This window comes from Diceros bicornis, chromosome 34 (genome assembly GCF_020826845.1).
Source record: "Diceros bicornis minor isolate mBicDic1 chromosome 34, mDicBic1.mat.cur, whole genome shotgun sequence".
NCBI classification, from domain to species: Eukaryota; Metazoa; Chordata; class Mammalia; order Perissodactyla; family Rhinocerotidae; genus Diceros; species Diceros bicornis.
In genome coordinates this window covers 11,948,041-11,973,531 of record NC_080773.1, presented here as the reverse complement: position 1 = coordinate 11,973,531, position 25,491 = coordinate 11,948,041, and the positions used below count along the sequence as shown (strand labels likewise).

At 37.6% G+C, this 25,491-nt stretch overlaps 1 protein-coding gene across 1 annotated transcript in view; it reads right to left on the bottom strand.

Moving 5' to 3' along the window:
* ZNF607 (zinc finger protein 607) overlaps positions 1–19,193 on the bottom strand; it is a 33,272-nt gene extending 14,079 nt beyond the window's left edge. Inside the window, 1 exon segment of the mRNA XM_058531055.1 lies at positions 19,166–19,193. Within this exon segment, the coding sequence (XP_058387038.1) occupies positions 19,166–19,193 (28 nt within the window).
* Between the last annotated feature and the right edge of the window lie 6,298 nt (positions 19,194–25,491).

Here is a 25,491-nt window from a genome sequence, read left to right as displayed (position 1 = left end):
ACAATAGAAATCTATGCAAAATTTAGAAAAAAAAAATCAGAGACTGTTGCCTGCGGGGCCGGCCCCATGGCTTAGCCGGTAAGTGTGCGCACTCTGCTACTGGTGGCCCGGGTTTGGATCCGGGTGCACACCGACACACCACTTATCTGGCCATGCTCAGGTGGCGTCCCACATACAGCAACTAGAAGGATGTGCAACTATGACATACAACTATCTACTGGGGCTTTGGGGAGAAAAAGGGAGAAAAACGAAAGGGAGGAGGATTGGCATGGATGTTAGCTCAGGGCTGTGTTCCTCAGCAAAAAGAGGATTGGCATGGATGTTAGCTCAGGGCTGACCTTCCTCAAAAAAAAAAAAATGCTCTTGGGAGCAAAGGGATATCTGTATGGGAAAATTTTCCTTGGCAGAAAAATGAATATAATACAGTGATTAATTTGAAATAGATCATAGACCTAAATGGGAAAGCTACAACATTAAATTTACTAAATTTACAACATTAAAATTACTAAATTTACGTATGAAAATATCCTCTGGCCTAGGACAGTTTTCTTAAAGAGACAGCTAAGAGCACAATCCACAAAAAAAATATTAATAATTTGGACTTCATTAAAATTAAGAACTTTTGTTCATCAAAAGACTCTATCAGGATGTGGAGAAACAGGAACCCTCATACACAGCTGGTGGGAATGCAAACTGGTGCAACCTCTATGGAAAATGGTATGGAGATTCCTCAAAGAATTAAAAATAGAGATGCCCTATGATGCAGCCATCCCACTACTGGGAATCTATCCAACGAACCTGAAATCAACAATCCAAAGGGGCTTATGCACCCTTATGTTCATTGCAGCATTATTCACCATAGCCAAGAAGTGGAAGCAAACTAAGGGTCCCTTGACTGACAATTGGATCAAGAAAATGTGGTATATATATATATATATATATATATATATATATACAATGGAATACTACTCAGCCATAAAAAAAGACAAAATCATCCCATTTGCAACAACATGAATGGGCCTGGAGGGTATTATGTTAAGTGAAGTAAGTCAGAAGGAGAAAGACAAACACCGTATGATCTCACTCATATGTGGAATATAGACCAACACATGGACAGAGAAAACTGCATTGTGGTTACCATGGGCAATGGGGGTGGTGGGTGGTGGGTGGTGGGTGGTGGGTGGGGGGTGGGCACAAGGGGTGAAGGGAGTCATATATATGGTGATGGACAAACAAAAATGTACAACCCAAAATTTCACAATGGACAAACAAAAATGTACAACCCAAAATTTCACCATGTTAAAAACTATTAAAACATCAATAAAAAAAAAAGACACTATCAGGAGAGGGAAAAGATAAACGACAGACTAGGAGAAGATAGTCATCATATATATGTCTGATAAAAGACTTGTGTACAAAATATATCAGCTATTCCTACTGTATGTCCTGTATATTTCTTACCATTTACTGTGCGAAATGCTAATGTAATGTCTAATTTGTTGGGTTGAAAATAAAAGAAAAACATGTTTAGGAACTACACAATAGCCACGGTTGTAAGGGAGGATTTAAGTTGAAGCATTTTAACAAATGTCAGGTGTATGGAAAATGGTAGAAATATCAATTAAAATTTGACTTTCTTAACTTAAAATGCTTGGTATATTTCTATGTTAACAGCCTACAAAATTGAGCAAGAATAAATATTTTCCAAAGTGATAGAAGAAAAAATGGGTTGAGAAAGAATAAGTAAATGTAACGGAAAACAAGAAATTAGGAGAAAAATACGGAAAGAATATTAGACAACTACAAATGATTCGTGTTTATAAACAATCATGGTTAATTTAAATGTATTAACTCTTTTTAAATGTAAAAGAAGTTTAAACATTAATTTAAAAATGCAGGTATGGGTATTTAAAAGTGTCACATCTAAAGCTTAAGGAGAAAGAGAGGTTGCAACAGAAAAGATGATAAAAATTATACCAGTTAAACACTTAACAAAAGAGAGTTAATATAATTTGGGATCAGACAAAATAGGCATTAATTTATCATTTTTATTTATTTATTTTTTCCCCCAAAGCCCCAGTAGATAGTTGTATGTCATAGTTGCACATCCTTCTAGTTGCTGTATGTGGGACGCGGCCTCAGCATGGCCGGAGAAGTGGTGCGTCAGTGCGCGCCCGGGATCCGAACCCGGGCCGCCAGCAGCGGAGCACGCGCACTCAACTGCTAAGCCACAGGGCCGGCCCGAAATAGGCATTAATTTAAAAAAATGAATGTAGACAAAAAAATCACTATATATTGATAAAACGCTTAATTCAATAGGAAGATGTAACAGTTCTGAAACTGTATGTATCTTATTTTATATCCCAGTAACATAAAATGGGCAAATCTATGAGGATAAATGGACAGTTTTGACATAAAATCATGTTATTTAAGGTTCTCAAATCTCTCTCAGTCATTGAGAGTTTAAAACAGCAGAGTAAGTAAAAATAGGGAAAATTTAATGACAATGAAAGCTACATGCCAAAAATTGATAACATTGTTTTTTTTTGCTGAGGAAGATTCGCCTTGAGCTAATGTCTGTGCCAATCTTCCTATATTTTGTAGGTAGGTCGCCACCACAACATGGCTGCTGATGAGTGGTCTAGGTCCATCCCCAGGAACTAAACCCAGGCTGTCAAAGTGGGGTGTGCCGAACTTAACCACTAGGCCATGGGGCCGGCCCCGACATTACTTTTTAAATGTAGAACTAATTTTAGACTTTGCAACAGCAGAGTGGCAAAAATACTACAGAGAGATCAATGAAATAGATGTAAGAGTCTGGAAATAAACCCTCATATTTACAGTGATTGCCAACAAAGGTGCCAACACAATTCAAGTGGGGAAAGAATAGTCTTTTCAATACATGGTGCTGGGACACCTGGATATCCTCATGCAAAAGACTGAAGTTAGATCTCTAACTCACACCACACACAAAAACAAATTCAAAATGGATTAATGACCTATATGAAAGGGCTAAAACAGCAAAGCTCTTAGAAGAAAATGTAGACATAAATCATAATGACCTTGGATTAGGCAATGGTTTCTTAGATATGATACCATAAGCACAAACTACAGAAGAAAAAAATAGATAAACTGGATATCATCAAAGTTTATTTTCCTCAAAGGACACCATTCTGAAAGTGAAAAGACAACTGAATGGAAGAAAATATTTACAAATCATTTATCTGATGAGAAGCTTGTATCTAGAACATATAAAGAACTATTACAATTCAATAAAAATAAGACAAATAACCCAACTAAAATACGGGTAAAAGATCTGAATAGACAGTTCTCCAAAGGAAATATATAAATAACCAATAAGTACACAGAAAGACGCTCAACCTCATTAGCCATCAGAAGAATGGAAATCAAAACCACAGTGAAATACTGTTTCAAAGCCTCTAGGATGGCTATAATTTAAAAAGACAAACAACAACAAGTGATATTTATACAATTTGTAGCCCTCATACACTGCTGGCAGAAATGTAAAAAGGCACAGCTGCTTGGAAAACAACACGGCGACTCTGCGAACAGTTAAACATGTGGTGACCATATGACCCAGCAATTTTACTCCTACGTATATGCCCAAAAGAAGTGAAAACAGATGTCCACATAAAGGCTTGTACACAAATGTTCATAGCAGCATTAGCCATAAGACACCAAAAATGGAAACAACCCAAATGTCCGTCAACTGATGAATGGATATAAAAAATTTGGTATATCCACACAATGGAATATTATTTGGCAAGAAAAAGGAATGAAGTACTGATACATGCTACAATAGAGATAAACCTTGAAAACATTATGCTGTGTGACAGAAGTCAGTCACAAAGACCACAAATTTTACCATTCCATTGATATGAAACGTCCAAAACAGGCAAATCTAAAAAACATGCAAATCAAAGTTGATTAGTGGTTGCCTAGGGCAAGGGAGGATGCAGGTGACGGCTAAGAGTTGTGCAGGTTTTTTGGAGGAAGTATTGAAAATATTCTAAATTGACTGTGGTATTGGTTGCACAAATCTGTGAATATGCTGAAAGCCATTGATTCCTACACTGTGAATGAGCAAATTGTATGGTATGTGAATTACATCTCAATGAAGCTGTTAAAAAATAGTCGAGTTTCTGCATATATTTCACCCAGCATCCCTAATACATCTTACGTAACATACTACATAAACATCCTACATAAACGTAGTACAATTGCCAAAACCAAGAAATCAACTTAGTATAATATAATTAACTAAATCATAGTCTTTATTCAGATTTCAGCAATTTATCCATTAAAGTCCTTTTTCTCTTCAAGAATTCAAATAGCATCCCACATTACATTTATCTGTCATGCCTTCTTAGGCATCTCCAATCTGGGACAATGTTTCAGTCTTTCCTTGTTTTCATGATGTTGACACTTTTGAAATACAGGTATTTTTTAGAATCTCCTTCAATTTTTCTAATGTTTTCTCATGAATAGATTGAGATTTTACATTTTGGGGGAAGAACCACAAAGGTGATGTGCCTTCATCAGTGCATCATATCAGGGGATCCATGAGGTTAATATGTCTTTTTACTGATGATGTTAACTTGAATCATTTGGTAAAATTGGTGTCAGCCAGATTTCTCTTTTGCTGTTGTTGTATTTCTTGTTTATTTTATTTTTTTACTTTATTGAGGCCACATTGGTTTATAACATTATGTAAATTTCAGGTGTACATCATATTTCAGCTTCTGTATAGATTGCATCGTGGTCACCACCAAAAGTCTAGTTTCCATCTGCACCATACATATGTGTCCCTCTACCCTTTTTGCCGCACCCCCCTTCCCCTCTGGTAACCACCAATCTGTTATACTTATGCATGTGTTTGTTTGCTTGTTTATCTTCCACATATGAGTGAAATCATACAGTGTTTGTCTTTCTCTGCCTGACTGATTTCACTTAGCATAATACCCTCAAGGTCCATCCATGTTGTCACAAATGGCATGATTTCTTCCTTTTTTATGGCTGAGTAGTATTCCATTGTATGTATATAACACATCTTCCTTATCCATTCATCTGTTGATGGGCATTTGGGTTGCTTCCAAGTCTTGGCTTTTGTAAATAATGCTGTGATGAACATAGGGGTGCATATGTCTTTTTAAATTAGTGATGTCATGATCTTTGGATAGATACCCAATAGTGGAATAGCTGGATCATATGGTATTTCTATTTTTATTTATTTATTTATTTTGTTGAGGTCACAATAGTTTATAACATTGTGAAATTTCAGTTGTACATTATTATTTGTCAGTCACCATACATATGTGCCCCTTTACCCCTTAGGCTGACCCCCTAACCCTCTTCTCTCTGGTAACCACTAATCTGTTCTCTTTGTCCACATATTTGTTTATCTTCCACATGTGAGTGAAATCATATGGTGTTTTTCTTTCTCTGTCTGGCTTATTTTGCTTAACATAATGATAGGTTCCCTCCTCTGGGCACGCCGGGTGACCTCGGGAACCCGGGGCAGAGGCAGGGACTCAACTGGCACCTTGTGGGCTGTGAGGGGCTCTACCTACCAAGCTAGGGGGGGGTTACCAGTGGAGATTCAAGGAGTCTTAAATGAGAGTCCAGACCCAAGTAGTGTGGTGCAACCCAGTCAGTGGCCTCGGCAGGGGGAGGCAGAGCTGGAGGACCGAGGAGCAGCTGCATCACTCAAGGTCAACTCCAGAAGTCTGCCTCCCCGAGCCTTGGTGCGCTAGGGAATTTATTGAGTACAGACGCTTTCCGGGAGGGAGGGGGAGGAAAGAGTAGGGGAGGGGCATAAGCAGCAGTGTGAAGTCTTCTTTTGTGGTCAGCTAGGTGTTAAGTCTTCTTCTGCAGTCGGCTAGGTGTTAAGTCTTCTTTGCTCTAATATGTGCTCTCAGCAAAACAAGCACTATAACGTCCATAAAGTCAGGTCTCTCTGGGTCAAAAAGGGCAAAGAGAATGTCTAAGACTCCTCTAACTTGAGCCCGGAGCTCTGGTTCCACGTCCGGTGGTCCTTGGTTCTTGGGCCATCCACTCATGATGCCCTTACAACATAACACCCTCAAGATCCATCCATGTTGTCGCAAATGGGACAATTTTGTCTTTGTTTATGGTTGATTAGTATTCCAAAGTATTTATATACCGTATCTTCTTTATCCATTCATCAGTTCATGGGCACTTGGGCTGCTTCCACATCTTGGCTATTGTGAATAATGCTGCAATGAACATAGGGGTGCATAAATCTCTTTCAGTCGTTGATTTCAAGTTCTTTGGATAAATACCCAGTAGTGGGATAACTGGATCATATGGTATTTCTATTTTTAATTTTTTGAGAAATCCCCATACTGTTTTCCATAGTGGCTGCACCAGTTTGCATTCCCACCAGCAGTGTATGAGGGTTCCTTTTCTCCGCATTCTCTCCAATTTTGTTATTCTTTGTCTTGGTAATTATAGCCATTCTGACAGGTGTAAGGTGATATCTCATTGTAGTTTTGATTTGCATTTCTCTAATAATTAGTGATATTGAATACCTTTTCATGTGCTTATTGGCCATCTGTATATATTCTTTGGAAAAATGTCTGCTCATATTCTCTGCCTATTTTTTGATCAAGTTGTTTGTTTTTTTGTTGTTGAGTTGTATGAGTTCTTTATATATTTTGGAAACTAACCGCTTGTCAGATACAAGATTTGCAAATATTTTCTCCCAGTTGGTGGGTTGTCTTTTTGTTTTGTTCATTGTTTCCTTTGCCTTGCAGAAGCTTTTTAGTCTCATGTAGTCCCACTTTTTAATTTTTTCTTTTGTTTTCCTTGCTGAGTAGACATGATATTTGAAAAGTTGCTGCTAAGACTGATGTCAAAGAGTGTACTCCCTATGTTTTATTCTAGGAGTTTTATGGTTTCAGGTCTTACCTTCAAGTCTTTAATCCATTTTGAGTTAATTTTTGTGTATGGTGTAAGATAATAGTCTACTTTCATTCTTTTGCATGTGACTGTCCAGTTTTCCCAAAACCATTTGTTGAAGAGACTTTCCTTTCTCCATTGTTATGTTCTCGGCTCCTTTGTCAAAGGTTAGCTATCCATAGAAGTGTGGTTTTATTTCTGGGCTTTCAATTCTGTTCCATCCATGTGTCTGTTTTGGTACCAAGATCATGCTGTTTTTATTACTGTAGCTTTGACATATATTTTGAAGTCTGGGATTGTGATGCCTTCAGCTTTGTTCTTTTTTCTCAGGATTGCTTTGGCTATTCGGGGTCTTTTGTTGTTCCATCTGAATTTTAGGATTCTTTGTTCTATTTCCATGAAGAATGTCATTGGGATTCTGATTAGGATTGCATTGAATCTGTAAATTGCTTTAGGTAATATGGACATTTTAAGTATGTTTATTCTTCTAATCCATGAGCATGGAATATCTTTTCATTTCTTTATATCTTCTTTGATTTCTTTCAATAAGTTTTATAGTTTTCAGTGTGTAGGTCTTTCATCTCCTTGGTTAAATTTATTCCTAGATATTTTATTCTTTTTGTTGTGATTGTAAATGAGATTGTATTCTTGAGTTCTCTTTCTGCTAGTTTCTTATTAGTATATAGAAATGCAACTGATTTTTATAAGTTAATTTTGTACTTTGCAACTTTGCTGTAGTTGTTGATTATTTCTAATAGTTTTCTAGTGGATTCTTTAGGGTTTTCTATACATAGAATCATGTCATCTGCAAACAGCTAGAGTTTCACTTCTTCCTTTCCAATTTGGATACCTTTTATTTCTTTTTCTTGCCTAATTGCTCTGGCCAAAACCTCCAGTACTATGTTGAATAAGAATGGCAAGAATGGGCACCCTTGTCTTGTTCCTGTTTTCAGAAAGATGTTTCAGGTTTCACCGTTAAGTATGATATTGGCTGTGGGTTTGTCATATACAGCCTTTACTATGTCAAGGTACTTTCCTTCTATACCCATTTCATGGAAGGTTTTTTATCACAAATGAATGCTAGATCTTGTCAGATGCTTTCTCTGCATCTATTGAGATGATCATGTAATTTTTATTCCTCATTTTTTTAATGTGGTGTATCACATTGATTTGTGGATGTTGAACCATCCCTGTGTCCCTGGTATAAATCCCACTTGATCGTGGTGTATGATCCTTTTAATGTATTGCTGTATTCGGTTTGCCAATATTTTGTTGAGGATTTTTGCATCTATGTTCATCAGTGATATTGGCCTCTTTTTCTCTCTCTTCGTGTTGCCCTTGTCTGGTTTTGGTATCATGGTAATGTTGGCCTTGTAGAATGAGTTAGGAAGCATTCCATATTCTTCAGTGTTTTGGAATAATTTGAGAAGGATAGGTATTAAATCTTCTTTGAATGTTTGGCAGAATTCTCCAGAGAAGCCATCTGCTCCTGGACTTTTGTTTTTGTGGAGGTTTTTGATTACTGTTTCAATCTCTTTACTTGTGATTGATCTATTCAGAATCTCTATTTCTTCTTGACTCAGTTTGGGTGGTTGTTTGAGTCTAGGAATTTATCCATTTCTTTTAGGTTATCCAATTTGTTGGCATATAGTTTTTCATAGTATTCTCTTATAATCCTTCGTATTTCTGTGGTATCCGTTGAAATTTCTCCTCTTTCATTTTTTTTTTTTTGTGTGTGTGTGTGTGAGGAAGATCAGCCCTGAGCTAACATCCATGCCAATCCTCCTCTTTTTGCTGAGGAAGACCAGCCCTGAGCTAACATCTATTCCCAATCCTCCCCCCTTTTTTTTTTTTCCCCTTTTTCTCCCCAAAGCCCCAGTAGATAGTTGTATGCCATAGTTGCACATCCTTCTAGTTGCTGTATGTGGGATGCCGCCTCAGCATGGAGGGACAAGCGGTGCGTCGGTGCATGCCTGGGATCCAAACCCTGGCCGACAGTAGCGGAGCGTGCACACTTAACCGCTAAGCCACAGGGCCGGCCCCTCCTCTTTCATTTTTAATTGTATTTATTTGAGGCTTCTCTCTCTTTTTTTTTCTTAGTCTAGCTAAGGGTTTGTTAATTTTGTTTATCTTCTCAAAGAACCAGCTCTTAGTCTCATTGATCCTTTCTACTATTTTTTTAGCCTCTATTTCATTTGTTTCTGCTCTAATTTTTATTATTTCACTCCTTCTGCAGACTTTGGGCTTTGTTTGTTCTTCTTTTTCTAGTCCTGTTAGGTGTAGTTTAAGATTACTTATTTGAGATTTTTCTTTTTTATTGAGTTGGGTCTGTATTGCTATAAATTTCCCTTTTAGAACTGCTTTTGCTGCATTCCATAAGAGTTGGTATGTTGTATTTTCATTTTCATTTGTCCCCAGGTATTTTTTGATTTCCCCTCTGATTTCTTCATTGATCCAGTGGTTGTTCAGCAGCATGTTGTTTAGTCTCCACATCTTTGTAACTTCCCCAGCTTTTTTCTTATAGTTGATTTCTAGTTTCATAGCATTGTGTTCAGAAAAGATGCTTGATAGGATTTCAATCTTCTTAAATTTATTGAAGCTTGATTTGTTTCCTAACGTATGGTCTATTTTTGAGAATTTTCCATGTGCACTTGAGAAGAATGTATATTCTGTTGGTTTTCGATGGAATGTTCAATATATATCTATTCAGTCCATCTGCTCTAGTGTTTCATTTAAGGCTACTCTTTCCTTGTTGACTTTCTGTCTGGATGACCTATCCATTGATGTAAGTGTGGTGTTGAGGTCCCCTACTATTTTTGTGTTGCTGTTAATTTCTCCCTTTAGGTCTGTTAATAGTTGCTTTATATACTTTGGTGTTGCTGTGTTAGGTGCATATATGTTCATAAGTGTTATGTCCTCTTGGTGGAATGTCCCTTTTATCATTATATACTGCCCCTCTTTGTCTCCTATTCTCCTATTGTCTTTTTTATCTCGAAATCTGCTTTGTCTGATATAAGTATGGCAACACCTGATTTCTTTTGCTTGCCATTTGCTTGGAGTATCCTCTTCCATTCCTTCACTCTGAGCCTATGTTTGTCTTGAGAGCTGAGATGTGTTTCCTGGAGGCAACATATTTTGGGGTCTTGTTTTGTAATCTATCCAGGCACTCTACATCTTTTGATTGGAGAATTCAATCCATTTACATTTAGAGTGATTATTGATATATGAGGGCTTAATGCTGCCATTTTATCTCTTATTTTCCTGTTGTTCTATATTTCCATTGTTTCTCTTCCCTTGTATTTCTGACTGCCATTTTAATTTGGTTTTTTTTTTTTTTTTATTGATGTTTTAATGGTTTCTAACATTGTGAAATTTTGGGTTGTACATTTTTGTTTGTCCATCACCCCATATATGACTCCCTTCACCCCTTGTGCCCACCCCCCACCCCCACTGCCCGGGTAACCACAGTCCAGTTTTCTCTGTCCATGTGTTGGTTTATATTCCACATATGAGTGAGATCATACAGTGTTTGTCTTTCTCTTTCTGGCTTATTTCACTTAACATAATACGCTCCAGGCCCATCCATGTTGTTGCAAATGGGACGATTTTGTCTTTTTTTATGGCTGAGTAGTATTCCATTGTATATATATACCACATTTTCTTAATCCAGTCGTCAGTCGAGGGACACTTAGGTTGCTTCCACTTCTTGGCTATGGTGAATAATGCTGCAATGAACATAGGGGTGCATAAGCCTCTTTGGATTGTTGATTTCAGGTGCGTTGGATAGATTCCCAGTAGTGGGATGGCTGGATCATAGGGCATCTCTATTTTTAATTCTTTGAGGAATCTCCATACCGTTTTCCATAGAGGCTGCACCAATTTGCATTCCCACCAGCTGTGTATGAGGGTTCCTGTTTCTCCACATCCTCTCCAACATTTGTTGTTTTTTGTCTTGGTGATTATAGCCATTCTAACGGGCGTGAGGTGGTATCTTAGTGTTGTTTTGATTTGCATTTCCCTGATGATTAGTGATGTTGAGCATCTTTTCATGTGCCTATTGGCCATCTGTATATGTTCCTTGGAGAAGTGTCTGTTCATTTCCTCTGCCCATTTTTTGATCGGGTTGTTTGTTTTTTTGTTGTTCAATTGTGTGAGTTCTTTATATATTATGGAGATCAACCCCTTGTCAGATGTATGTTTTGCAAATATTCTCTCCCAGCTGGTTGGTTGTCTGTTCATCTTGATTCTGGTTTCATTTGTCTTATAAAAGCTCTTTAATCTGATAAAGTCCCACTTGTTTATTTTTTCTTTAGTTTCCCTAGTCTGGGTAGGCATGTCATCCGAAAAGATTCCTTTAAAACCAATGTCAAATAGTGTGTTGCCTATATTTTCTTCTATGAGTTTTATAGTTTCAGGTCTCACCTTCAGGTCTTTGATCCATTTTGAGTTAATTTTTGTGAATGGCGATAGCACATGGTCCACTTTCATTCTTTTGCATGTGGCTGTCCAGTTTTCCCAACACCATTTATTGAAGAGACTTTCCTTTCTCCATTGCATGTTCTTAGCACCTTTGTCGAAAATTAGCTGTCCGTATATGTGTGGTTTTATTTCTGGGCTTTCAATTCTGTTCCATTGATCTGTGTGTCTGTTTTTGTACCAGTACCATGCTGTTTTGATTACTATTGCTTTGTAGTATGTTTTGAAGTCAGGAATTGTGATGCCTCCTGCTTTGTTCTTTTTCTTTAGGATTTCTTTAGCTATTCGGGGTCTTTTGTTGCCCCATATAAATTTTAGTATTCTTTTTTCTATTCTGTGAAGAATGTCATTGGGATTCTGATTGGGATTGCATTGAATCTGTAGATTGCTTTAGGTAATATAGACATTTTAACTATGTTTATTCTTCCAATCCACGTGCATGGGATATCTTTCCATTTCTTTATGTCATCGTGGATTTCCCTCAATAATGTCTTGTAGTTCTCATTGTATAGGTCCTTCACCTCCTTGGTAAGATTTATTCCTAGATATTTTATTCTTTTTGATGCAATTGTAAATGGTATTATCTTTTTGAGCTCTCTTTCTGTTAGTTCATTATTAGCATATAGAAATGCAACTGATTTTTGTAGATTGATTTTGTACCCTGCAACTTTGCTGTAGTTGTTGATTGTTTCTAACAGTTTTCCAACAGATTCTTTAGGGTTTTCTATATATACAATCATGTCATCTGCAAATAGTGAGAGTTTCACTTCTTCGTTACCTATTTGGATTCCTTTTATTCCTTTTTCTTGCCTAATTGCTCTGGCCAAAACCTCCAGTACTATGTTGAACAGGAGTGGTGAGAGTGGGCAGCCCTGCCTCATTCCTGTTCTCAGAGGAATGGCTTTCAGTCTTTCCCCGTTGAGTATGATGTTAGCTGTGGGTTTGTCATATATGGCCTTTATTATGTTGAGGTACTTTCCTTCTATTCCCATTTTATTGAGAGTTTTTATCATAAATGGATGTTGTATCTTGTCAAATGCCTTCTCTGCGTCTATTGAGACGATCATGTGGTTTTTATTCTTTGTTTTGTTGATGTGATGTATCACGTTGATTGATTTGCAGATGTTGAACCATCCCTGCGTCTCTGGTATAAATCCCACTTGATCATGGTGTATGATCTTTTTGATATATTGTTGTATTCGGTTTGCCAATATTTTGTTGAGAATTTTTGCATCAATGTTCATCAGCGATATTCGCCTGTAATTTTCTTTCTTTGTATTGTCTTTGTCTGGTTTTGGTATCAGGGTGATGTTGGCCTCATAGAATGATTCAGGAAGTGTTCCGTCTTCCTCTATTTTTTGGAATAGTTTGAGGAGAATGGGTATTAAATCTTCTTTGAATGTTTGGTAAAATTCACTGGAGAAGCCATCTGGTCCTGGACTTTTATTTTTTGGGAGGTTTTTGATTACTATTTCAATCTCTTTACTTGTTATTGGTCTATTCAGATTCTCCGTTTCTTCTTGGTTCAATTTTGGGAGGTTGTATAAGTCTAAGAATTTATCCATTTCTTCTAGATTGTCCAATTTGTTGGCATATAATTTCTCATAGTATTCTCTTACAATCCTCTGTATTTCCATGGTATCCATTGTAATTTCTCCTCTTTCATTTCTAATTTTATTTACTTGAGCCTTTTCTCTTTTTTTCTTAGTAAGCCTGGCTAAGGGTTTGTCTATTTTGTTTATCTTCTCGAAGAACCAACTCTTTTGTTTCATTAATCCTTTCTACTGTTTTTTTGGTCTCAATATCATTTATTTCTGCTCTGATTTTTATTATTTCTCTCCTTCTCCTGGCTTTGGGCTTTGTTTGTTCTTCTTTTTCTAGTTCTGTTAGGTGTAATTTAAGGTTGCCTATTAGGGCTTTTTCTTGTTTGTTAAGGTGGGCTTGTATCGCTATGAGTTTCCCTCTCAGGACCGCTTTTGCTGCATCCCATATGATTTGATATGGCATGTTATCATTTTCATTTGTTTCCAGATAGTTTTTGACTTCTCCTTTAATTTCATCAATGATCCATTGGTTGTTCAGTAGCATGTTGTTTAATCTCCACATTTTTGTCACTTTCCCAGTTTTTTTTTCCTGGTTCATTTCCAGTTTCATAGCCTTATGGTCTGAAAAGATGCTTGTTATGATTTCAATCTTCTTAAATTTATTGAGGCTTGCTTTGTTTCCCAACATATGGTCTATCCTAGAGAATGTTCCATGCGCGCTTGAGAAGAATGTGTAGTCAGCTGTTTTTGGGTGGAGTGCTCTGTATATGTCTACTAGGTCCATCTCGTCCAGTTTTTCATTTAAGTCTAATATTTCTTTATTAACTTTTTGTCTGGATGATCTATCCCTTGCTGTAAGTGGGGTGTTAAGATCCCCTAGTATTATTGTGTTGTTGTTGATTTCTCCTTTTAGGTTTGTTAATAGTTGTTTTATGTACATTGGTGCTCCTATGTTGGGTGCATATATATTTATAAGTGATATGTCTTCTTGATGGAGTGTCCCTTTTATCATTATATATTTCCCTTCTTTGTCTTTCTTAACCTGTTTTATCTTGAAGTCTACTTTGTCTGATATGAGTATGGCAACACCTGCTTTCTTTTGTTTGCCATTAGCTTGGAGTATTGTCTTCCATCCTTTCACTCTGAGCCTGTGCTTGTCTTTAGTGCTCAGATGTGTTTCCTGAAGGCAGCATATTGTTGGGTCTTGCTTTTTAATCCATCCTGCCACTCTGTATCTTTTGATTGGAGAGTTCAATCCATTTACATTTAGGGTAATTATTGAAATATGAGGGCTGAATGTTGCTGTCTTGTCACTTATTTTCTGGTTCTTTTGCATTTCCTTTGTTTCTTGTCCCATTTCCTTTGGACTGCCAATTCAGTTTGGTTGTTCTGTCTTATGATTCTTCTAGTTTTCTCTTTGTTTATCATATGTGGTTTTAATTTGATTATTTGTTTAGTGGTTACCTTGAGGTTTGGGCAACAAATCTTGTGTATGAGATAGTCCATTATCTGATAGCCTCCTATTTCCTTATACTAAGTCAATTCAGTCACTTTCCTCTTCCCCTTCTAAGTTGCTCTTGTTATACCTTATTCTATCTTGTGTTGTGGCTGTGTGTTTACAGTGATGAGGTTAAATTTATTTTTGGTGAATTTCTTCCTTTGATCTTTGAGTTTAGTATTTAAGTGGGTGCTAACCTATTCCGGTAAAGATCTACTATTTCTCTGATTTTGTCTACCTACTTTTCTCCTTACTCCAAGCTTTGTGTTCCCTTTCTCTTCTTTTTTTCAGGCCTGAGGGCCTTCTTGAGTATTTCTTGTAGTGGGGGTCTCGTGGCCATGAACTCCCTTAGCTTTTGTTTATCTGGGAGAGTTACTATTTCTCCATCATATTTGAAGGATATTTTTGCTGGATAGAGTATTCTTGGCTGCAAGTTTTTGTCTTTTAGTATTTTGAATATATCATTCCAGTCTCTTCTAGCCTGAAAAGTTTCTGTTGAGAAATCCGCTGAGAGCCTGATGGGAGTTCCTTTGTACGTTATTTTTTGTTTTTGTCTAGCTGCCCTTAATATTGTTTCTTTGTCGTTGACCCTGGCTAGCCTTACCACTAGGTGTCATGGTGAAGGCCTTTGTCTGTTAATATATATAGGCGTCCTGTTGGCTTCGCTTACTGGTATTTCCTGCTCCTTCCCCAGATTTGGGAAATTTTCAGCTATTATTTCCTTGAATAGGCTCTCTGTTCCTCTTTCCCTCTCCTCTCCCTCAGGAATACCTATAATTCTTATGTTACATTTTCTAATAGAGTCAGATATTTCTCGGAGTCTTTCTTCATTTCTTTTTAGTCTTAGTTCTCTCTCTTCTTCCATCTGGAGTATATCTGTATTCCTATCCTCTAAAGTACTAATTCTTTCCTCCATATTGTCAGCTCTGTTCTTTAAAGATTCCAGATTCTCCTTTATCTCCTCCATTGTGTTCTTCATCTCCATCAGCACTGATTGGTTTTTCTTTATGATTTCAATCTCTTTTGTGAAGAAACTCCTAATCTCATTTAATTGTTTGTCTGTGTTGTCTCGTATTTCATTGAGTGTTTTTATGATAGCTATTTTGAAATCTCTGTCATTTAGTTTATGGATTTCTGTGTCTTCGGGGTTGATTTCTGGGTGCTTGTCATTTTGTTTCTGGTCTGGTGATTTCATATATTTTTGCATTGTGGTTTATGTGTTGGTTTTGATTTTCCTCATCCTGGAAGTCTCTGGTTGCAATTTCCACCTGCCGCCACTGTCTGGTGGTAAAGGGCTGTGTAGTCTAAGCCCCCTGCGCTCTGCCCCAGTTTTTCTGCTGCGATCTGCAGTTTTGTTTTGTTTTGTTTTGTTTTTTCCCCACTGCGATCCACGGGTCCAGTCCAGTTTGTTCAGGTCTGCCTCAGATCGCTAGGTCTGGTCGAGCTGCAGACTCCGGGTTGCGGGGAGGGGGGAGCTCTCTCTTTTGCCCTCTGGGTCCCTGACGTGGGAGGCTTCTCGTTTGCCCCTCTTTATCCGCTCTCTGGGGTGCTCAGATGTTGATGGTAGCCCTGTGGCTCCTCTGAGTCCTCTGTGCGGGAGTTTCCCACTGGCTGAGAGAGCCCGAAGAGCTACAGTTTCCCGCCGAGGGCCGCCCCTCCCCCCTCTCTGGGAGCGGCGCGGACCGGGATCGCTGATCTGATGGGGAGGGAGCGGAGTTCTCCTTACCTCTCCCCACTTCCTCCGGGGGCCCAGCACGTTCCGCTCTCAGATGTGCGGCAGTGTGGATCCCTCCGCTCTAGGTTTTCACTGTCTGGGATTCCGTTGTTGGTCTGTGGCTGTTGCTTTTGTTGTATCTTGTGGGGGAAGAATTCACAGGAAAGCTCACTCCGCCATGATGCTGACGTCACTTAATTTGGTTGTTTTTCATAGTGGTTTTTTCAGTTTTCTCTTTATTCATGATTTGTGGCTCTGCTCTGATTTTTTGTTTAGTGGTTACTATGAGGTTTGTATAAAAGATCTCGTAGATGAGATACTCTATTTTCTGATAGCCTCTTATCTCCATTAGCCTAAGCAGGTTCTATCCTCTTCCTTTTCCCCTCTGAGTTATTGTTATCACAAATTATTCTGTTTTGTCTTGTGAGTTTTTGACTAAATTGAAGTGTTTAGAGTTATTTTTGATGATTTCTTTCTCTTTATCTTTTATGTTATAATTAAGTATTTGCTAACCTGTTCTGATTGCTGCAATTTTCTGATTTTGTCTGTCTATTTATCCCATCTTAAAGCTTTGTAAACCTTTGCCTTTTTGTTTCCAGTGTGAGGGCTTCCTTCATAATTTCTTGTAAAGGAGGTCTAGTGGTGATGAACTCCCTCAGCTTTTGTATATCTGGGAAAGCTTTTATTTCTCCATCGTATGTGAAGGACAGTTTCGCTGGATACAGTATTCTTGGCTGAAAGTTTTTGTCTTTCAGTATTTTGAATATATCATTCCATTCTCTCGTAGCCTGTAGGGTTTCTCCTGAAAGCCTTATAGTGGTTCCTTTGTAGATTGTTCTCTTCTGCCTTGCAGCCCCTAATACCTTTTCTTTGTCATTGACTTTTGCCAGTTTTACTAATATATGCCTCGGAGAAGGTCTTTTTGCATTGTTGTAATTAAGAGTTCTATTTGGCTTCATGTACTTGTAAGTCCAGTTCCTTCCCCAGGTTTTGGAAGTCTTCAGCTATTATTTCTTTGAACAAGCTCTCTGTTCCTTTCTCCCTCTCCTCTCCCTCTGGAATACCAATAATCCTTATGTTGCTTTTCATAATTAGTCAGATATTTGTCGAATTTCTTGATTTTTTAAAAATCTTAATTCTCTCTCCTCCTTCACCTGAAGCATTTCTATATTTCTATCCTCTAAATCACTAATTCTGTCCTCTGTAACATCAACTCTATTTTTCAAGGATTCTAGATTATTATCTCATTAATTGTGTTTTTTTTTTGTGAGGAAGATCAGCTCTGAGCTAACATACATGCCAATCCTCCTCTTTTTTTTTTTTTTTTTTGCTGAGGAATACTGGCACTAGGCTAACATCTGTGCCCATCTTCCTCCACTTTACATGGGACACTGCCACAGCATGGCCTGACGAGTGGTGCATCGGTGTGAGCCTGGGATCCGAACCCAGGCCGCCAGCAGTGGAGCATGTGCACTTAACCACTATGCCACGGGGTCAGCCCCTAATTGTGTTCTTCATATCTAGAATTTCTGTTTGGTTTTTTTGGAGTGTCAATCTCTTTGGTGAAGTATTCCTTCTGCTCATTAATTTTATTCCTGAGTTCACTGAACTGTCTGTCTGAGTTTTCTTGTAACTCATTGAGTTTCTGTATGACAACTATTTTGAATTCTCTGTCATTTAGATTGTAAATTTCTGTGACTTCTGGATTAGTTTCTGGAGACTTGTCATTTTCTTTCTGCTCTGAAGTTTTGCCATAGTTTTTCATGGTGTTTGATGAACTGATCTTTTGCTGGCGCATTTGTGGTAGTATCAGGTCACAGATTCCACCTGCCACCACTGAGGGAAAACAGAAGCTATGTTTCTGATCCCGCCCTCTCTGCTGTAAGTTTTGTGGGTACAGCTGCTCTGCATTTGCACAGGCTGGCTACAGCCACTTGGTGGGTCGCTCTTATGGAGGCGGGGCCTCTGTGCTCAGGGGGTGGGTTGCACAGGCATGGGCCAGCACTGTGCTCACCGGTGGTTGGCTGAGCTGCTGTGTTTGGTGGGTGGGACTCCTTCACGGAGGCTGAGATGTGGCCACTGGTGGGGGGAGCGTTCCCACTGGTGAGGCCACCGTGGCAAGGTGGGTGCTCCCATAGGCCAGGCTACCCCTCCAGTAGCATTGGCATGCAGGCTGGGCTGCTCCTGACTCCTCTTAGAGTCATGCTGGCCGCTGTGTGAGGCTCTGTGACCTGGCTCGCTGCTTCTGCAGAGCGGGAGGGGTGCACTCACCTAATTCCACTGCTTCCTGGGGATCCAGTCCAGCCACCTTCAGATGTATAGCTGTGTGGGTCTCTCAGGCTTCCTGTTGTGCTTTGTGGGTATCCTCTGTTGGTTAATGAATGTTTGTTTAGTTGTAATTTAGAGGAGGAGAGACAAAGGGAAGAGCTCACTCCGCCATGTTGCTGATGTCACCTTCAAGGCTCATTTTTAAGCTTTGTTAGGCAAGATCAGAACAGCTTTTAAAAAGTCAAGGGCTTTTTTTTTTTTTTTTTTTTTTTTTTTTACTGTCATAGGACTGACTGAGTTTTCCTCCCTATTAAGGCAGTCCACTTTTGAATACTCTACCCTGGGTCCCACGTATTATGAAGTTTTCCCACTCTAGCTATTGGTAACACCAACTATTCCTGGACCTATTTGAACTATGAGGATTATTCTTTCTACTCATTTCAAGTGGTTCTTTCCACAGCTTCAGGGTGTTTTCTTCACACACATGAACTGATCAATACTCAGCTGAAGATTCTAGGTGACTCCCTGGCAATTGTACAGAGCGCTCTCTCTCTATACAGTTCTTTCCTGTCTAGTACTCTGTTTTTCGTACCTTGGCTTCCCAAAATTCCCAACTTTGTGTTTCAATTCAGGAAGAACACCGGGCTCTGCCTCTGCTAACCCTCCCTGTGCTGTGACCTGGAAATCTCCAAATATTAAGTTGAGAGAAATAATAGGGCTCACCTTGATTGTTTATGCGATCAGGGATCATGGTCTTGGACAGTTGTCTAATGTCTGAGAACTGTCATTTCACACATTTTTTTCTACTTTTAAATTGTTTAAGGTGAAAGGGTACTTCCTATCCCCATTACTCCATCTTACGGGAAGCAAAAATCTAAAACTTTATCTTAATGGATCCCAATAATGCTTCTTTAAGAAGAAAATAAAGGAAAGACATTTAGTGACTCTGCCATAAGGTCACCGAGACCTGGGCCCCGATCAAGAAATATCTGGTTGATAAGCTAGATCCTAAAACGTTCTCTTTTTGCGATTACACGTCATGTGTGTGTCTCTCAGGTAAAAACATGGAAACTGCAGGAATTATCTATAATTGTCCCATTACCAAAATCATAGGGGAAAAATGGTAAGAAATAAGAATATGAACAAGTATAAACATAAAAATAGTAATAAACAAAATGTAAATCAAGTTTTTTTCCAATTTACTATTTTTTAAAACAGAATATTTTTTGCATATGCTTCTACTAGAAAAGAATTAAGATACTTTCAAATATCTGATAAAGATTTATGCTTTTTAATATATAGCCTTAAGGTACTCAATTAGTTTTACAAATGTTGAATAAAAGCTTGGCAATTTTTAATTTGTTAAATCCATAAGATTCTCTTTATTTATGTAAGTAGAATGTAGGTATTCAGAATATTCCTATCTGATAGAAAGTTTTATGATGATAGAAAACTTCTTTATTTGTAAAGTCCAATACACATGGCTATTGAACACTTGGTTATTGGCTAGTTCCAGGGATGAATCTAATTTTTAATTTTAATTAACTTTAAATTTAATTAGCCACAAGTAGCTAGTGGCTATTGTATGTGACAGTGCAAATCTAGAGGAATGCTGACTGTTTAATGAAATGATAATTATTTGACAAATTGTAACTTTAAGCATTGCCTATTAAACAAAGTAAAGCTATTAGTGGATATTTCTCACCCTGCTTTAAAACCCTTCATACATTAAAGAATCTACACTATCGTTAAGATTGCTGGTAAGTATCCAAACATATCTAAGCAGCCAAACGGCATTTTATACTCTTGTAGAAGAGGCCTGAGCTCCAGTGTGTTCTTGGCCAAGAACACGTTGACACTTGATTTTCACTGTGGGGCTCATTTGGGGATGCTCCTTTTATGTGGGATCCAGTGGTACTACCAAGATGGGAAGTGCTCAGAGGAATGGTGCTGGGGCAGGTAGTCAGGTAATCTGCTGCGTTCAAACAAAGTAGAAATGGAAATACTAGCGTGTCAGATGAATTTGGGAAAGTAGTTAACACTCTAATATTAAAACCACATGAAGGAAAATGAAATAAAACACAGGATCATATGAGTTTAGAGGCAAGTTCTATCTAATTTTTAATGAACATATAATGGCAATAACAAAAAATTAAGAATATTAATTTCTTAATTTTGAATGTTAATATACAAACATCAATATTAATATCAACTTTGTATATTTCTACAAAACTTCTGAACAAGTTAGTCACAAGAAAAACTGAGCAGTTTATCAAAAGAATAATATGCCATGGCTGAGCATGTTATATTCCAGAAATGGTTTAAAACAACAAATCAGTATAAATTATCACATTAACATGTTAAAGGAGAACAATATAGGAACACAGCAAAAGATGCAATGGCGTTTGAAAAAAATAAGAATTTAGCCCTAACTGTAGAACATTCTTGGATATAACAAAGCAAATATCAGTTTAATCGTAAAATACTGGTAATGGTAAAATATTACCCATTTTCCATTAAATTGGGTAAAGGATGAGTTTCTGGCTAATACTCCTAATTTTCAACATAATGATATTTATTTTAAGAAAAGTAAAGAAATAATAAGTATTTGAAAAGAAAAATTCATTTTTATTCATAGATATGACTGAATACTTAGAAATCCCACATTCTATTAAAAATATAAATAGATTAGCAGTTTTTGGTTAGGTTGAACATATCCAAATATAATATGATGGTACAAGGGGGGAAATTATCAGTATGATAAGATAAATCATGAATGTACTTTAAAAAGTCACTCTAGGAAAAAGGCACCATACACAAGAAGGAAAGAATCAAGGTCCAGGGTATATGTGTATATTCTATAAATCAGTAAGTTGAGAAAATGGGCAAAAGAAACAAACAGGAAAGTCACAGAAAATAAAACGATTGGCCAATAAATACATATACAAGATACTTAACGGGCTAGTTAAAAAAATAAATATATTTTTAAGTAGACAAGTAGACTTACAGGACATTACATTTTCAGTTATCAGATGATAAATTACAACAGTAGAGAGCAGCATTTAGTAAAGGCCCTAGTACATATAAGCTACGACTGTGCAGTTACAGACTGCTAATTACAGACTGCTGTTTACAAACTCCATCTGAAACTCACAATATTCAAGCTAGAGTTTGACTTAATAGTGAAAAATTATCAGTAGCCTCAATATTGATCAATTGAGTTTTAAAACATTTAGGAATATTCCAGCTTCAGCTGGAAGGTTTTTCCTTTTGTAAAAGGTAACAGTACTATGTGTACAGAAAAAGGCAGCTAATTGCATGTCTTCACGTGAGGTGACTGCTGACCCACTAGGGCTCCTTCACATGACACAGTGACTGAAGTTCCAGTTTGAGAGTCACCCGTTTAGGTTCTGGCAGCACTTCAGCATATGGTTTCACATTCAAATTTTAGCAGACATGGGGAATGGAAGTTCCAGTGTATCTAATATTTAGATACACTGGGTTATGACAAGGCTTCAACACAGCACACACTCCGGTCTTTTGAGAGGCTGACCATGTGCTTTTAAAGGTTGTTCCAAGAGCAGGATTTAGTATTCAGTGCTTCATTGACTTATCTGAGAATACAAACCATTTTTCAAGTACCATCAAGTACCAGTGGTATTCTGACCTATAGCAAAACCATTCTGCATTGTGTTACGTGTATACACAATCCCCTTACAATTGCATAGGGGAAATGATGTCAAGGAATGATTCCCTGTGTGAACACAAGGGGTCTGGATGAGCAGATTATAATAACTGATAACATTAACACTACAGACTTTTGGCTGACAATGCATAATGTGAGATGTTCGTTAGTTTGTAAAGGTAATGATTCTTTTATAGGGCTGGAAGTGATTTTAGGTAGCTAACAACTGTAAGCTGCATTTCTATTTCCAAAATGTTAAAAAATAATTCCATCAATAAAATTGATGGAATCATATATATATAATTCATCCCATTTGCAAAACAACATATAAAGCTTAGAAAAATCAAAATAAAAAACAGGGAGTTAGACCAATGCTCCTTTTCTTTGTCTAGAATATATTGATCCAGAAGAGTTCCAAATTGACTGTTTCAGAAAAATTACTTTCTGTTGCACAACTGTTTTAAAAGAACCTTAGAATTTGCAGATATATTCAGAAATTCTCCATTTACTTTAATGCATGAAATTCATCTAACTTTTCCTTTTTTAAAGAGCTACTGTCAAAATGTTGTGACAAAAATTCTATTAAACATGTAACAATGGATGAAAATTTTTATTAGGAATAAAATCTTCCTTGATATTTTTATTGAGGAGCCGTTAGTTAGACTGTACATTTTAAGCACAGAGATCTTGTTTTCAGTTGTCTTTTTAAAATTCAGATTTCCTACATCATGTAGGGTCATGTTTGATAAACAATACTCTTTACAAATATAATTCATCTAAAAACGTGTTAGAGATTTGTAAATATTTTGGTATAAACATGCGTTAACTTTTAATTTAAAAAATTTCCTTCATCTCTCTATCTATCCTTGTTGTTAGTCATGATTCTATAATGGTGTCATCTTTTAAAATTTTTCTTGACTTTATTTACTGATTTAGTTCATGTTCCACAGAAAGGGCGGGGGGGGGTGGGTTAAGTAAAAACTACATTTTTATTTCCAAATCATTAATCTCTATATCTAGTTTTATTGATTTTCTTAATATTGTTGTGGAGTTTATTTTGCTTTCTTCTAGCCTCAGAAGTTAACTATTGCTTCTATCCAAAGCTTTATTAACTATCTCTAGCCTTTAACAGGCATTGTATAGATGCCATGGATAGATGAACAAAATAAAATTTTGTTTCAATCCTGATTTCCTACATGCATTAAAGGGATTATATTTTCAAATGAATGTATCAATGTAACACCAATCAAGTTTCTAATTGCAAAATGGATCTTTTCAATGGAGAGCTGGTAGTTGCCACCTTAGTATAAATAATAATGTAAAAAACTGACATTTGTGTTTTCAGAAGTATGCAGCATCAATCATGAAATATTCTGGCCCAAAATGTTTAATCTCAACTTAATGAAGTCTCTGGACATAATTTCCAATTTATAGGAAAAATAAGGGACATATCAACGAGTTAAACCATACCATGAGGATACAAATCAAGAATGTGGGCACTCTTTGGACAGGTTAGAAAAAAATCAAAGACATAAAGAAAATGGTGGTACTACCCTAGAGGAAAAAAAATAGGAAAAAAACCCCAAATGCAACATATTAACCTAGAGTAAATACTGATTAGAAAATAAATATTTATATTACAAATTTTGGAAAATCTCCAAAAGGACAATTTACTTTTTCCTATCCCATTATTAACTCCTACTTAATGTTAAATTGTGAACAGAGAATATGAATTGATGCTATTATCAAAATTTTTACACACACTAAATCATATACTTATTTCCAAAATTATTTAAAATTTAATAATAGATGAGTGGCTTTGAGAAGCTGTTCTAAATTAATTAAATCATTAGAATCTTACTCATAAAAATTAACTATCAGTAAAACAAATAATGATGGTAATACAAACAGCTCATGTTTATTGAACATAGGCTACACGCCAGATAATCTTCCAAGGTTTCACAGGTACTACTGTAATTAATCCCCATTACAGGACTATCGCGTAGGTTCCTGATGAACTTTACAAATGATGCCTAAAGACGATAAATATCTTGGCCAGTGACACACAGGTAGTAAGATGGTAGAACAGCAATGATGACAGGTAAGGTATGTTATGGTTAAAAGCATTTCTGCATACATAACATTAACAAGTTTATCAGTATTAATTTTTGAGAGTTTTAACAATGATTGAGTGGTGTTGTGATTAAAAATATGTCTGCAGGGGCCGGCCCGGTGGCGCAAGCGGTTAAGTGCGCGCGCTCCGCTGCGGCGGCCCGGGGTTCGCTGGTTCGGATCCCGGGCGCGCACCGACGCACTGCTTGGCAAGCCATGTTGTGGCGGCATCCCATATAAAGTGGAGGAAGATGGGCACAGATGTTAGCCCAGGGCCGTCTTCCTCAGCAAAAAAAAAAAAAAAAGAGGAGGATTGGCGGATGCTAGCACAGGGCTGATCTCCTCACAAAAAAAAAAAAAAAAAATATGTCTGCAAATGGTTTGACATTTCTTCCTTCGAAAACTGAAGCTGAATTCCTCTCCTACTGAATGTGGGCTGGACTTACTGACTCGCTGCTAATGAACAGAATGTGGCAGGGGTGACTCCAAGGCTAGATTGTAACAAGGATCATTTCTGAGAAAAGCCAATTATCACGTCCCAAGGACTCACACACGGCACATGGAGAGGTCCTAGTGGAGAGGAAATAACTTGCCAGTATGAACTTCCCAGCCACATAACTAAGCCATCTTTGACAGCAGATCTTCCAGCCCCACTCAAGCCTGGAGATAACTGCAACCTCAGGAGACCCCTAGAACCGCCAGCCTGGCTGCTCCCAAATTACTGACCCACAGAAATGCAAGAAAAATACACATTTATTCAGATTTTAAGCCACTAATTTTGGGAGTACTTTGGAATGTAGCGAGAGATAACTGACAGATTTTGGTGCCTAGAAGAGGATGCGAGTGAAACAAAATAAAACGTCAGAGTGGCTTTGGGTTCACAAAGTGGGTGGAACCTAGAAGGGCCTTGAAGATACTGTTAGCAGACACTTGGAGGCTTCTGTGGAGGCTACTAGAGAGGGCTTACAGAAAACTGAGAAAAATGTCACTGGAGACGGGGGCAAAGGGATCCTTGCTGTGTAGTAGCAGACAGTCTAGTGACATCATCGCATGTGATAATGTGAAAGTAGAAAATATACCTCATGAACTGGGTGATTTAGCCAAGGAGACATCCAGGCAGAGTGCTGAAGCCACCATCTAGCTTCTTGCTGCCTCGAGTAAAGTGCAAAAAGTTAGATCAGGTGAAGAAGGACTGCTAAACACAAGTAAACCAAGACTGCTGGTTTTGGAAATTCTCAGCCTCTTCAGAAGG